Source organism: Phacochoerus africanus, chromosome 1 (assembly GCF_016906955.1).
Source record: "Phacochoerus africanus isolate WHEZ1 chromosome 1, ROS_Pafr_v1, whole genome shotgun sequence".
Taxonomy (NCBI): Eukaryota; Metazoa; Chordata; class Mammalia; order Artiodactyla; family Suidae; genus Phacochoerus; species Phacochoerus africanus.
Window position 1 is genome coordinate 97,452,164 of NC_062544.1, and position 15,355 is coordinate 97,467,518.

Genomic DNA, 15,355 nt, shown 5'->3' on the forward strand with positions numbered 1-15,355 from the left:
AGCACTATTCACAATAGCCAGGACATGGAAGCAACCCAAATGTCCATCGACAGAGGATTGGATTCGGAAGAGGTGGTATATATACACAATGGAATACTCCTCAGCCATAAAAAAGAATGACATAATGGCATTTGCAACAACATGGATGGAACTAGAGACTCTCATACTGAGTGAAATGAGTCAGAAGGACAAGGACAAATACCATATGATATCACTTATAACTGGAATCTAATATCCAGCACAAATGAACATCTCCACAGAAAAGAAAATCATGGACTTGGAGAATAGACTTGTGGCTGCCCGATGGGAGAGGGAGGGAGTGGGAGGGATCGGGAGCTTGGGCTTATCAGATACAACTTAGAATAGATTAACAAGGAGATCCTGCTCAGTGGCATTGAAAACTATGTCTAGATACTCATATTGTAACAGAACAAAGGGTGGGGGAAAAAATGTATACATGTAAGGATAACTTGATCCCCATGCTGTACAGCAGGGGAAAAAAAAATAAAATGGCTCTGTCATTCGGGGCTGGGCCCAAGGGAAGTGAGTCATCCAGGGCACTTATTCCCCGAGTTGGGCTCTTGAATGGCCCTAGGAGTGAAGGTCTCCTTAATTTTCAAGTACCACACTGAGTCTCTTATTTCTCCCATTGAGTCTTCCTCCCACACCTCCAGGCTTGCTCATATGAGACTTACTTTCCTCCCCTCTCCTCTGTGCATAATGTTTACCCCTCCAATAAGCCTGCTTTGATTCCAGCCCCACTTCCATGGCCTAGACTCTCCAGTGACCAATGGGGTTCCCAAAGGTTTGTGAGCTGAAGGTGGTGTGCAGGTTAAAGATTACCAGGTAAAGGATGATGCTCGGGGTTGTCAGTCAAGTCCCCTGGCTGCTGCCCTCTCTCCCTCACTGGCATTCATTACAGGCCACATGTAACCAAGGCTGAGCTATGGAGGCAATTGCCCTCAGCCTCTAGGAAAACCTTATGTGAAACTGCTAAGTAAGGATCCCCCAGGACTGGGTTTTGAGACCTTGACCCTCATGAACATGAAAATGACTTAGTTATTAGGTTCTCTTACTTCTCTTACACACCCTAAACACTAAGTTGCTTACGTTCCTCAATCCTTTTATCCCCCAGCCTCATAAAGAACCTACCAGTGGAACTAGGGTAAGTTCTAATGGGCAAGACCCAGTCACATCCATTTACTCTCACCCTTTCCACCCACCCGTGGGGCCTCCTGCTCTGTCCTCTGCCTCTTCTTTCTCCTTAAAAAGGAGACAATATTCTGTCAATCTTACTGAGCAGGACTGCAGTTTTAAAATTACATGAACTCTTTCAAGGCATCAGTTCAGTGGTTTACCAAGTGGTTACGCAGGGTTAGGGACAGCTCATCCACAGATGTGCTCCTCAAAAGGGATGAAAGGAGAAAATAACAGCCCTGATGCTAGTGTCCTACCTCTTCATCCCAAAGCCTGCAACAACACCAAACCAATGGATGCCATTTACTGAGCTATGAGTTAGGCACCATTTTAATACCTTTTTTTTAAGTAATTCATTAATAAATAAATTGTAGGACCGGTCTGGAAAGGGAAGTGGAGGCAGGGTGAAACAGAGGTGGCAGCCTCTAAAGCCCATGATTTTAGACACAATGTTTGCCACCCTCCTGGAACTTAGTTGTGCTGTGAGCCACAAGGGAAGTTCAGCCCTTCCCAGAACTTAGGATGGAGTGTGGGTGAAACACTGCAAAAGTATTTCTGGGAGAGAAGAGCTGGACTAGCCCTGAAATCCTGGTCTGAGGCAGAGGCGAGAATAACTCTGGCTCTTGTGGCTAAAGAATGGTCCTGGGGGCAAAAAGTTCCAACACAATGAAAGTTTTTCTCATTCAGTTTTTTCAAAATGCTTGGTAATTAACCAAACTTAAGATATTATCTAATATAAGAGTACCATGTTTTCGTGGCTTGTTAGGAAGGAAAAAAAAAATATTAACATATCAATCTCAGGTACATTAAAAATGTAAACAAAATGTATATCTTAGAAATAATTAGTATGGAGTTTCTGTTGTGGCTCAGCGATAATGAACATGACCGGTATCCACGAGGATGCAGGTTTGATCCCTGGCTTTGCTCAGTGGGTTAAGGATCAAGCTTTGGCGAGAGCTGCAGTGTAGGTTGCAGATGTGGCTCAGATCCCACGTTGCTGTGGCTGTAGTGTAGGCTGGCAGCTGCAGCTATGGTTTGACCCTTGGCCTGGGAACGTCTATATGCTACCAGATGTGGCCCTAAAAACCAAAAAAAAAAAAAAAAAGGCAAAAAAAGAGACAAGAAATAATAAGTGTGGTATATAGGTAGGATGATTGGGTTTTATGAAAAAGTCAGAAGAACAAGCAACTCTAATCACAGTTTTAAAAAGAAATTAGGTAAATGCCAGTTTTTAATATTTTAAAGGAGCTATAAAATATCCTTTAGAAAATTTCAAATAGGCCAAAGCAATTGGTTTAATTTTATTAATTTTTTATCTTTAAAGTTAATGAACTACCCTTAGTATATGAAGTTTCTTCAAAAGAAGTTAACATTGTCCTATATAAAATTTTATCAACAGAATCAATGTCTGCAATATTGGGGGATAAATGGGCACTGTCTCAGTGCTGGAGCTAATTTTTTTTTTTTTTTTTTTGCCTTTTAAAGCTATACCTGTGGCATATGGAAGTTCCCAGGCCAGGGGTCGAATGTGAGCTAGAGTTGATGAATTACGCCACAGCCACCGGAAGGCAAGATCTCAGCCGCATCTGTGACCTACACCACAGCTTGCAGCAATGCCATATTCTTAACCCACTGAGTGAGGCCAGGGATTGAAACCACATCTTCACAGAGACAACACTGGATCCTTAACCCACTGAGCCACAATGGGAACTCTTGGAGATAATTTTTTTAATAGGTCAGATAAACTGCTGTCAAATTTATTCTAATACTACAGACGTTCGACTAGATGTCTATTCCATGCAAAAGGAATAATTCGTGTGACTTAAATATTTCCTTATAAAAGTGTTTTCTTCAAAAATTCCACCTTTGATAAATCCAGAGAGGTTTTAACTCCTATATTATAAATCATAATTCTCTCTAAGCCCCATAAATCTTTTCATATACTTCCCAATTTGGAAAATGCTGTAGTTACTCTGTTCTACATAAACTATATAATCCATATTTGATGTTTCTTTTATGAGAGTAGAATTATTAAGTATAACTGCTGACATATTTGATTTTGCCCCATTTCCACAGTCACAAAAGTACTTATTTCATATTATCTTTTAGGACAAAATATATTATTATGCTTCTAAGTCTATAAAAATCAGTAAGATATAAGCAGAAATGTGAACAGAAACAGATACTACAATCCCATTTAAAGAAGTCACAAATAATTCACCTGATGTATTGCCATTGGCATACTAATCAAGCCTATAACTCCAAAGAGCTTTATATGACTACTGCTGCTTTTACCAGATATTAGCATACATTTAATGAAAGCTTGAGTTGCTGAAAAATTCTCTCCATATTATATCATAGACACTTTACCCTGAAAGCAGAAAATCATCCAAACTACAAAAATTATGTGTAGGTGTATCTCTCAAGTTCTAAGTTACCTTTCATTCAGCAAGTCAAAAATACTGTTCTTCCTTTTCCTGATAAGGAGGGTATGAACCACTCACCTAGCAGAGGAAAGTTCCCTAAAGTCTCATCAGCCTGTTTGCAGTCCCTTCTAGTGGGTAGAATCAAACTAATTAACTCCTGGTTTCACACACACATAAAGAAAACTAAAAAGCTCAATAAGAATTCATAACTGGCTGAACTTGACTTTTTAATTTTAGATAAGTAGAATTTTAAGAGTTTTTTTTTTTTTGTCTTTTTGCCTTTTTTTTCTAGGGCTGCACCCACGGCACATGGAGGTTCCCAGGCTAGGGGTCTAATCAGACCTGTAGCCGCTGGCCTACACCACAGAAACAGCAACACGGGATCTGAGCTGCGTCTGCGATCTACACCACAGCTCACGGCAACACCAGATCCTTAACCCACTGAGCAAGGCCAGGGATCGGACCCGCAGCCTCATGGCTCCTACTTGGATTCATTAACCATTGCGCCACGATGGGAACTCCTTAAGAGTTACTTTCAATTAAGGAAAAATGTATTATGAACAACCCCAAGACCTATCTAATTAACTGGGGGGGGGAAGCCAACCATTTATTTAAGTTAGAAAATTGTGAAGAATATATCATCCCTGCCCCCGTCAAAGAGTTATCTATGACAGATCCAGATAAAACTTGAATTTTTTTGTGTTCATTTCCATTTTTGTTATTTTTGTTTTGGAAAAACCTGAAGTCACACAGCTTTCTGCATTTTCTGGCTGACTGGGATCACAGAATGTTAGAGCTAGAAGATCTTTTACTGACCATGTCAATCATTTCCCTCTTTACAAATGAAACCCAAACCCAAAGGGCTGGGGTCACACTGAAGAAAAGGCAGATCAGAATCCAAAATCAGCCATCAATTCCACAATTCAACATGGTCCCTCACACTGTGTTACCCTAGTGACAATAGATTTAAGAGACCAAAGAAATGATTCAGAAGAAAAGAGGAAATAAAGTCTGGAAAATTCAAAAAAAAAATGTGTATTAAGTTTTAGGATCTTCTTCTTTATCACCTTCCAGGAAACAACATGCTTATTTCCCCAATTAGAAATATACATTTAAATATAAGTAGTTACGGACTTCATATTTAGCTCCTGAGAATATGAAAAACTTCCCACCAAAGATGCAAAAAGGCCAGAGAGCCAAAGAAATGCGCACACACAGGTGAACTTACGTCCACGTGGAGCCAGAGGCCATGTCTCTCACAGATGTCTGCTATCTCATTCAGGGGATCGAAGGCCCCCAGCACCGTGGTACCAGACGTGGCACAGACAAGGAATGGAGCTGCGCCCTGCAGGAAGGACCCACACTTGAGAATTACAAGAATCGTCATCATCGCCACCAAATATGCTCTGTAGTAGGCTGCTAAACACAAAGCTTATACATTTATCTGGTTTCTTTAGAGATAAACATTAATTCAGTGAGCGTGTTTAAACTTCATCCCCTGGCATCTAGTCACTATAAACAGGTTAAGAAAACAGAAAATGCCATGCCAACAGTAGTCCTTTGTCCCAGCTCCACAGGCATCTTTATTCTTTTCACTCTCATTTTCTTTCTTCGTTTTTTTCTGTTCTCTAGCCTTCCCAGATAGAAGTGTATAAGCTCAAGGGCCCTGGCAAACTGGCATCCTGTGTGATTCTTAACTCCTCCCTTGGGAGCCTCACTGGGGCCACACTCACATCAGCATTGTTACTCTTCTCCAAATAAGAAGGAACAGGACTGGGAGACAAACATTAGCTCTGGGGGGCGAACCATGCAGGCCTATCTGCTGCCACTGGGTGAAGCAGGTACAGTTACAAGGCAAGGGATGTGCTCAGGTACAGATCTGGTATCAGAAAGGATAGGGTAACCTCACTGGGAGACACTCCCCCAAAATGAGTGCTGCAATTGAGAAAGTCATTAGAAGCTGCTGGAAAAGAGAATCTGAGTCTTTCTGCCATCCTCCTGCTGGTGGCTGCATCTTACAGAAAGAGCAGGTGCCTGTGTGAAACAGGGAGGGTTGCAGGCAGAGATGAATGGTAACTCCAGTGGAGTGAGCTGCCCCCCGACCCCCGCCCCATGGGGGATTTTATGGCAGCAGGTAGAGGAGAGTACACGAGGTCTATCCCAACATGCCGGCAGGGTGTGATGCTCTCTGTGGAAGTCCCCCCAGGGGTATTTGCAGGCAAAGGTAGGGGTCAGGGAGCAAGTAAAATCCTGATTCTAGAGCACCAGGAGTTAGTGACAAGAATGCATATTGTCCCTCAAAGACATTTTAGAATGGAGTCATGTTCCCCTCAGTTTTATCTTGAAGTGCACTTGTTCTTACAATATATTTTTATGTCTCATTTAATGTCAGGGGTGTTCAGTTCGAACAAGATTCATTCCTATTAGCTGACTTTGATAGAAAGACGTTATTTCTTGATGGAAAGTGGGTCAGAACAAGGATGCTTCCCCACCTGTGGGCTGAGATGCATAGGGACCAAAGTGATGGTACAAAATGGATTCCTTTGCCATTTGGGGAGATGGCAGTGACACATGGAATCCAGTCCACCAGGCCTCCTAGAGTAGAGCCAATAGGTGACAGAGCCCCAAGAAGCACAGGCTTTGGGACACCCCTATACTCAACTACCAACCATGACCTAAATGAAATGAGACCGGACTTATATCAATCATTAAAAGCAATAGAAAAAGTAATTTACTAAAACCATTGACGGTATCTTCAATGGCTAGGCTTTCCTTATAAACTCTACAACATGCTGACGATAGTGAGAAAATATCTGTGCAAGCTCTTATAATTCAGAAATGAGTTTTCCTCACCCTTTTCACAATCAGGCTATAAATATAAGATCCAGAAATTAAACTTTTGTAATCTGGATTTAACATTCCAGTTCCCCACCCCCTCTTCTCATATCTCATGCTATAAATGAGAAAATCTAAGGGAAACAGAATTGATTGTGTGTTGCCAATCAGCTGTCTTCCCTAAGAAAATGTGTCATCTCAAATATTCATATACAAAAGTACCTCCAATTATTCAGTGTTTATGCTAGTTTTATCCTCTTATAACCACTTCAGAGCTTCTGATGCTTCTGTGTAATGGCACCAAGGTAAAGGTCACTGCTCAGCAGATATTTAATGGATTGTGATTGTCCAGGGAATTGAATCCCAGCAGAAAAAAAGTTGATGTACTCTTTCTTCCATCTTTAACAGTATGAGTTAAAAGCTTGAAGCCAAAAACTAGGTCTGAAGCTACTGAGAAAAAGAAACTAGTCATCAGGTATTAGAATTTCAGAATGGACACAAGGTTTGTCCTCAGTGAATCCAAGCTTAAGTTTTTTAACTGTCTTAAAAGGCAACTGAGTAGGCATGGCAACTCTAACCCTGACGACCTACTTTCAAATGTGCCTGAAGCAATTTTTACTTTTTAAAAACTTCTCTTTTCAAGTTCTCAACTTCAGGATATGTCACTTGCATAGTTTTTTCACCAACAAAACAAACAAAAATTTGAACAATAAAAATAATAATGACTGCAGAACTAATTTATTAGTGGAATAAAACCTATCCAATAGGCTAGAAGGAAGACGAGTTCTTATTGATTCTTTAAAATGAAAAAAAAAAAGGTTTTGGCTATCTTTCAGGATGCTTGGCAACTCACTCACTATTCTGAAAATTGGTAAATAAGGGAAAATAATAAAATAGTGATTCTGTCTTGCTTGTTCAAACTGTTACCTTGGGAAACCAAATAGGGGTGAAGGAACAAAAATGTTTATGGTAGTAGATCTGCCACTAAATGAAGAAGGAATGACAGAATGAATTAGAACATTATCTAATTAAATAATGGGTCTAGATTATGCTGACAAATGGCAGCAAAATCCATGAGGTGAGAGGTTGATGAAGAGCTCTATGATAGATGGTTTGTGATGATTATCACAAAAAGAGGCCCAAGACCTCTCCTGATCAAAGGACAAATGCCAGCCATGAAGCTTTCCTAGTAAAAATTCCAACCTGAATCTCACCAAGTCTCAACAGAGAGAATAGATGGAGGTAGAGAGGAAAGGAGCACTTCGAATCTCAAATTCTTGATGGAACTGACAAAATTTATAATGAGGAAAACTCTACAGGACAAAGGACTTGGTTTCTTCAACAGATCAACTGGAAGGGAGAAAAAAGGAGGGGGACTATAGATTAGAAAAGATTTATGTGATATATCAACCAAGTGCAACACATGGACCGTGAATGAATCCTTACTCAGACAAGCCGACTACTAAAAAGGCAATGTGAGAAATCTTAACACAGAGTGAATATCTGATGTCATTAAGAAATTATTCTTTCTTATAATGGTGTTATTTTTTAAGAAAGAGTACCTAAACTCTCACAGATATACTGAACTATTTATAGATCAGATGATCTGATATGTGGGATATTCTTCAAACTAATCTAGTGGTGATGGGAGGGGATGTGGCATAGATGAGATGGTATGGAGCATAAGATAATGATTACAGAAGTCACATGACAGGTGTATGGTATCTCATAATGTTAGTTTCATATATACTTGAAATTTTACATAACAAAAAATTTAAAATTCAAAAAAGAAAGGAGGGGAGGGAGGAAGGCAGGGAGGAAGGAGAAAAACCTGGGGGAGGGGGAGAGGAGGGAGAAAGGAAGGAAGGAAGTGGGGGAGGGAGGGAAGGAAGGAAAAAAAGGAATCATATAAACCATAAAAAAGTACAGTCAAGGGATTCCCATCGTGGCACAGTGGAAACAAATCCATCTAGGAACCATGAGATTGTGGCCTTGTTCAGTGGGTTAAGGATCGGCACTGCCATGAGCTGTAGTGTAGGTCACAGATGGAGCTCTGATCTGGCATTGCTGTGGCTGTGGTGTAGGCTGGCAGCTGTAGCTCCGATTTGACCCCTAGCCTGGGAACTTCCACATGCCACAGGTATGGCCCTAAAAAGAAAAAAAAAAAATACAGTCAATATTCCCCAATGAAAAGCATTAATGACATAAAACTTTTTTTGATAGGGACTTCTATCAAGACATAAGAACAAGATGAAATTAGATTTTAAAAAGAGATAAAACTAGAAGGTGATATCCATGGTTCATAGCAGAACAAACAGGTTGTAATGTAGAATTTTACCTGGGAAAAATAAATCTGATAATCTGTATCTCCAGACAACTATCAAATCTACTTGTCAATGGAATATCAAAAAAAATGTGTATCTAAGAACACACATCTGAAACCAACACATCTGCAATAAAGGCATAACTTTTAAGTACAGAATTTCAAACTAAATAATCTAGTATGGTCCAGAGAAGGTGAATTCTATGAAAAGTTAAAAAATATAAAGAGCAAGATAAATGTAATATTAAAGCTGAAAAAATAAAATAACTCATTTTCCTAAAGTGTGAAGTCCTCTGAGAGATGTATCTCAGCTGAAAAGCTGGGGGTCTAATTTTTCTGCAGTCATACCTGATATTCTTGCCACCTATTGGAAAGTTGTGGGTGAGTGGTCTAAGGCTCCACTGGTGTGGGGACCATGGGAGGATGGGAAGAAAGCCATACAGGACCTGCATGTAACCTAGCAGGCGTTTGATTCACAAAGCAAGGCAGCTGTATTGTAATAACAGGTGATCAGGGTCAGGCCTTGCCTTCTCCAGAGATGGACGTGTCAGCTTTCATACATTCTGGCAGCTAAGGAAGAGAGGACAGTCTACCAGAGCTGAAATACTACACCCAGATCCAACGAGGGGTTTGGTTATGGATGGGCTTTGGGTGGAAGCAACCTTGGAGGATAGTTTGATCAACCAATCAGAAATAATTCTGAATACAATTGGAGACAACTTCTTTGGCCTTCAGCATCCTCAGAACCAGGATCTATGTAGGACTGTGGATGCTGGGACCCTTCTGGGGAGGCTGGGCATATCTTTTGAGATCAATTCTAGGCAAGAATCCTGAATACAGTGATGTCAGTGTTTTAATAAGCTCCAGCCACCTGGGAATGAACACATAGGAGAAACTCCACAGAATGTGTAGAGCTGAGCACCCAGAAATAGCACATCTGTCAATGAGCTTCCCTACTTTAATTTTAACAGGCCCTCTTCTCTCCCCCGCCCACAGAAAGGGCCTGGCTGCTGGCCCTGCACCCTCTCCCTCAGGCCCAGACACACACATGTCTTCTCCCCCTCCTTCTCCTTTCCCTTCTCACCTCTCTCCTGGCTTGCCACACTTGCTTCTCCAGTTCTTCAGGTATCATCTTACCTCTAAGAGACACAGATTTGAGATGTTCTGTTACATTCACTAGTGAACAGACATTGGTGCTGTTTTTTAAATGGTATGAGCCTCCCCCTCCACCCACCAGGCTTCCGGATCCTGTCCCCATTACCTTCCATCTGTTTCCACAAAGCAAACATTCTCAGTACCAATCCCAAGAAATGAGGCTGCCTTCTTCATGGAGTAATGACACTAAATTAAAAGTGGCGAGGGGGAAAGAGACATGAATACATAGCATGGAAAAGTACTGCTTATTATCTAAGTGGCTGTAAGTCATATAGCTGAGCCCAATCTTTGCTACAGTACTACTTAAAAAAAGAAAGTAGTCATTTAATGGAGCTCTTTAGTATGGTGGCTGAAAACACTGATTGTGGTTAAGGTCAGAGAAACCAAGATTTAATTGCAATTTTTTCCAGTTATAACTACAAACCCTTGAGCAAAGAATGCACACTCTCCAAGCCTCAGTTTGCTAATCTATAAAGTGGGCATGTGGATGCCCACGTGAATGCCTCCTATATCTGCTTGCCACAGACTTAAGGGGGTCAATACATGTGAAGAACTAACATGTATTATTCTGGCATACAGAATTAAACTTGATCACTAGAGGTTTTTGTTTTCAATAACAACGAGAAAAATTTCTCTTAGTGCTACCAATGGAAACAGAATCTAGTCCACTGCTGACTCAAAATCCTCTAAGGAGTGAGAAAGACTGTCCCCCAAACTAATCACAAACCACAGAAGAGTCTATTTCCAAGATCAAACAGTGGGTTATAAAGGCTTATCATACACCTGGTCAGTCATGGTTAATACTGAATGTAAGACTGAAATTAGACACATAGGAATGTGGCTAAAATCACAAATAACAAAATAATAATAATTTACAGACACTTGAGGCAGCCATGGCAAGAATGAGGATAAGAGCTGGCTTTGAAATTAGGCCTTGTCTATTTCTTATTGGCAAAGAGTCATATATACTTCGGATTGTTGGGTATTTTTCCCTACCACATAAAGCCTATAAAATAATTAGCATTCAAACATTGGAGATGTTGCTCTTTATACATTAGTGTGGACAGGTGGTCAATTAATTCTCTTTCATGCCAGAAAAAATGAAGGCACTAAAGGACATTATTGTACCAAAACCCTTAGTAATTTAATTTGTAGGTATGAATACATTAAAAGAGGAGTCATGCCTTCACACTTAACTTGATAGATTCCCTCAAATGTGGTAATTTTTTTCCTCTTTTGACAAGAGAGTTTTATTGGGAGCTCTTTTTTTTAACTCTGTAAAAATAAATGCAGAAGTAACACCATCAGGAAAAATGAACCATCCTAAATAATTAATTTCCAAATATCAAATAGGACACATTTGAAATGCCTGTAGGAAGCATTCATTCCAGGCTGTTACAAGAATATATGCATACTGAAGAGTAATAATGTACATGAAAATATAATTAATTCTCTACCTGCTGCATCAGCCCTCCATAGCTAAGGTGCCACAGCTAAGGCGCCACAGCTAAGGTGAATTATTTCTCACCAGAGATTGGGGCTCTGGCACCAAATAGTTACTGACTTCATAATGATAAATAGTAGCCTACCCCCACTGACATCAACCAATAAGGCAAATCACATGGCTTTTCCCTGAGAAATAGCAAAATACCCGCAACCAATGGGTCTGCTGAATAAAACATTTGTCATGAGAATAGAAATAGCTTCAGTGGAGTGGTCTCTGGGCATCTCAGGGCAAAGAAAAGTTCAATGTCAATCTCAAATGGAGAGGGGCAGATTGTAAAAGTCTGCAAAACTGAAGTCTAAGCATCTGAAAGCATCAGAGGAAGAAAGGAGCCCTGGAAAGGGAAAAAAAAAGAGAGGGTAATGCTTCAGACATGATGAGTTGTTTCAAGGAAAGGAAAAACCTAGAAGGCTGCAGTTCAGAAGTAATAGCTGCATTTAGAAACAAGAGGTGCCTGCTCCCATCACTGGCAGAAGATAAGTCAGCCCTTCTAAGACCCAAACTCTCTCTAGGTTTCACTCATCCACATAAGATGCACAAATCTCAGGGGGTATTCATTTCTATAAAGATAATACAGCCAGTGCCCAGACTTGGGAGCACTGCAATTGTGAAAGACACAACTGCACTAATGTTTTACTTTCTAGTCCCAGCAAGGATCTTGTCTGTGACCTTGGGTTTCTCAATGAACCGCTTAAAACTGCTTTCTCCTCCCTTAGAATGTGATCTAGACACTTGGCATCCTTCTAAAGCTGACTAGCTTGATAATCAAATTAGCTTCGGGTAGTGGGGAAAGCAGGGTTTGTCAACGTCATGCCTTAAGAAATAAGTACAGGGACTTTTCCAAGAGCACACAGCTGGTTCAGTTCCTATAGAGGCAGAGCTGGAATCTAGATGAACTCCTGAGAAGCCCCTACTTGCTGGGAATGCCTGCAATGACATGTGAACCCATGGAGGCCTCACCTAGAGAGCAGGTGCCACAAACAGGGTGGAGTAAGTGAGGCACCTGGGATGGAAAATTTAAGAGGGAATGACCTTGAAATATGTCCTCTAGACACCTCACTTGCCTCACCCCAGCTTCAATCCTGCTGGAAAGAAACGTAGACAACTGACCACTGGCTGGCCTGGGAGTGGAAGGGTTTCTTTCCTGCCTTGCTTTTTAGTGGCAGACAAAAATCACAGTTCATGCTAATTTAAATGATTTGAATTACAAACTTAAGATTTCTACAAATTTAGGGAATACATATCTAACTGCTAATCAAGCCACAAAAGTGTTACTTTTATTACTTTGTTCCAAAAGTCCCCTTCTTTGGTTCCCATTTGGCCTGGAGAGGCTACCCTGGATAAGCTGACAGTTCAATGGTATCCCTCTCCACCAACAGCTGAATTACCATGGAAACCTGAAGTGGAGGCAAAAATACCTTCAGTGGTGGGTGCACCTGCAGCTGCATTTGATGGTGAGAGGCAGAGACAGAATGATTACCCTGGTTCACCTGGGAATGCATAAAAACTGGAAAAGTAAACTTTTAGGAAATATAGCATTCTTTAATTCTTTTTTTAACTAAGTAATGAGTGGATTTGTTGTAAATAGTGGTAAAAAAGTCACTCAAATATGAATTAAAATAATGGTGATACTATGACCTGGGTCTCTTTGGCAGAGCAGGAAAAGGAATGAGGTATAAAGAGGAGTATGGATGGACCAGGTAAAATATATAGACCAAGCTATTGTGTGTTCAAAGTTATATTCCATTTTCTGTGGAGTTCACTTTGTTATGGACTGAGTATTTGTGTCCTCTCAAAATTCACGTATGCTTAATCCCTAGCTCCCAGTGTGATGGGATTGGGTTTACTGGGTCACAAGCATGAGATTTTCATGGGATGAGTACCCTTGTAAGAGAGGAAGGCAGATCTCACTCTGACAAGCATGGACAGAGGCAAGGCCAGGAAGCAGGCCCTCACCTGACACCAGACCTACCAGCCCCTCAATCTTGGATGCCCCAGCCTCCAGAACTGTGAGAAATATGTATTTCATTTAGGTCATTCAGTCTCTATTTTGCTATAGTAGCCTGAGCAAACTAAGATACACATCTGCTTCTTGGTTTTCTGGCTCCATCTTCTGCTGCCATGTTAGTCAAGACATATTTTGGAGTTCCCTTCGTGGCTCAGTGGTTAATGAATCCGACTGGGAACCATGAGGTCCCTGGCCTTGCTCAGTGGGTAGAGGATCTGGCGTTGCCGTGAGCTGTGGTGTAGGTCGCAGACGTGGCTCGGATCCCGCGTTGCTGTGGCTCTGGTGTAGGCTGGCAGCTGCAGCTCCGATTAGACCCCTGGCCTGGGAACCTCCATATGCCGCGGGAGTGGCCCAAGAAAAGGCAAAAAGACCAAAAAAAGGAAAAAAAAGACATATTTTAACTCTTGTTGCATATATCTCTCCACCAGAGATTTAAAAAATACTTTGTTCTGGTCTCACAACTGCAAGAGATTTCAATTTCTTTTCATTCCCAATTCGCCAGCAACACCTGTGTTACTAATCTTTCCCAGGCATAATCTTTATTCTAAGCTTCCACAGAATTCCTCCCCAACCCCTGCTACCAGGGCAATTATTCCAGCAAAGAACTCCAGAACATTTTAAGCCAAATGAAGAATGAAAAAGGCAAAAGTTAAAGCACTGCACTGTTGGCCGGACCCATATTATTTAATCAGCTTTCCCAAGCATGGAGATAGCAATTCAAAAGTGGAAGGAACTCTGCATTTCTGATACACTAGGGTTCCTCAAACTGAAACACTGAGGGAAAATCTACTACACAATCATCCCAAATAACCAAGTTTTTTTCCCAGATATCCACATTCCCAAACATTCTTCTGCTACAGGAAGAATGTCTCATGAGAAAGGGCCTGGGGAGCTGCATGTAGAATCTCAGACTGGATGGCTCCTCCCAGCTGTCCCCAAATCCATGCCCACTTTGTACTCAGCACTGAACTAACCAGAGGTCAGGTAGGGGTGGTCAGGTTCTTGCACAGTTTATACTTTTGTGATAATAAAGTAACTTTTGCTCTTGAAATAAAGTAACAGATACAGGCAAGTCCAGCTGGAATTAACAGAAAATTTTCAGATTTTGCCTACCTCACATGTTTAGCAGAAGACCTAGAATTATTGCAGAAAGTGAAAGACCTAAAATCTTCCTGCAAGGGGTGTGATGGATGGGGCACCCACAAGAATGGCAAAAATAGAAGAGAAAAAAAAAACACTTCCTCCAAATAAGTCTAAACTTGAGCTGTGCCATCTACCCTACTCACATTGCTGTAGCTGGGTCATTCTCCTCCTACTACTAAGGTCCAACATTTTTGTCTGTCCATTTATATGTCAGATGCTACTGTACAAGCACTAACTCATTCAAGGTTTGCAACAACCCACTCACTAATCATGACTTCTAAGCTCATGTGGCTGCTGAGTTGTTTTAATGGCCTTAGACTATTCACTGCTTCCTGGTGTCCAATCCCTTCTCCAGATGATGAAATGCCTTAAGAGGTGAAGCTTATTTTCTCATGTCTCGGATCTGGGTTCCTAGATGCAACTTACTACTTAACCAAGAAAATGATGGAAGAAAGACAATGTGCCAGTTCAAAGCCCAGGACTCAAAAAGCCCAGAGTGTTTCCATGCTGTTCCTTGTCTGCACCACCGCCACGACAATAGAGCCAGACCAGCCTGCTGAGGGATGGCGGACATGTGGAATGTCACTGGGGTCAACCCAGCCCAGCCACTGACCAGGCAAGCCCCAGACACATAAGGGAGCCTAGGCAAGAAGAGCAGCACTGCTCAGCTATCCCAAAACTTGCAAGCAGTAATATCTAGCTATAGTTCCAAGCCACTGGGTTTTGGAGTAATTTGTTAGATACTAGAGCTAACCAATACACTC

The 15,355-nt window shown here is 41.2% G+C and overlaps 1 protein-coding gene across 1 annotated transcript in view; it reads right to left on the bottom strand.

Moving 5' to 3' along the window:
• Positions 1-15,355, bottom strand: part of GADL1 (glutamate decarboxylase like 1) — a 157,288-nt gene that overhangs the window by 104,281 nt on the left and 37,652 nt on the right. Inside the window, exons 7-9 of the mRNA XM_047769400.1 lie at positions 10,043-10,122; positions 9,866-9,920; positions 4,852-4,968 (exon numbers count right to left, since the gene is read on the bottom strand). Of these exons, the coding sequence (XP_047625356.1) occupies positions 4,852-4,968; positions 9,866-9,920; positions 10,043-10,122 (252 nt within the window). The remainder of the gene's footprint in view (positions 1-4,851; positions 4,969-9,865; positions 9,921-10,042; positions 10,123-15,355) is intronic.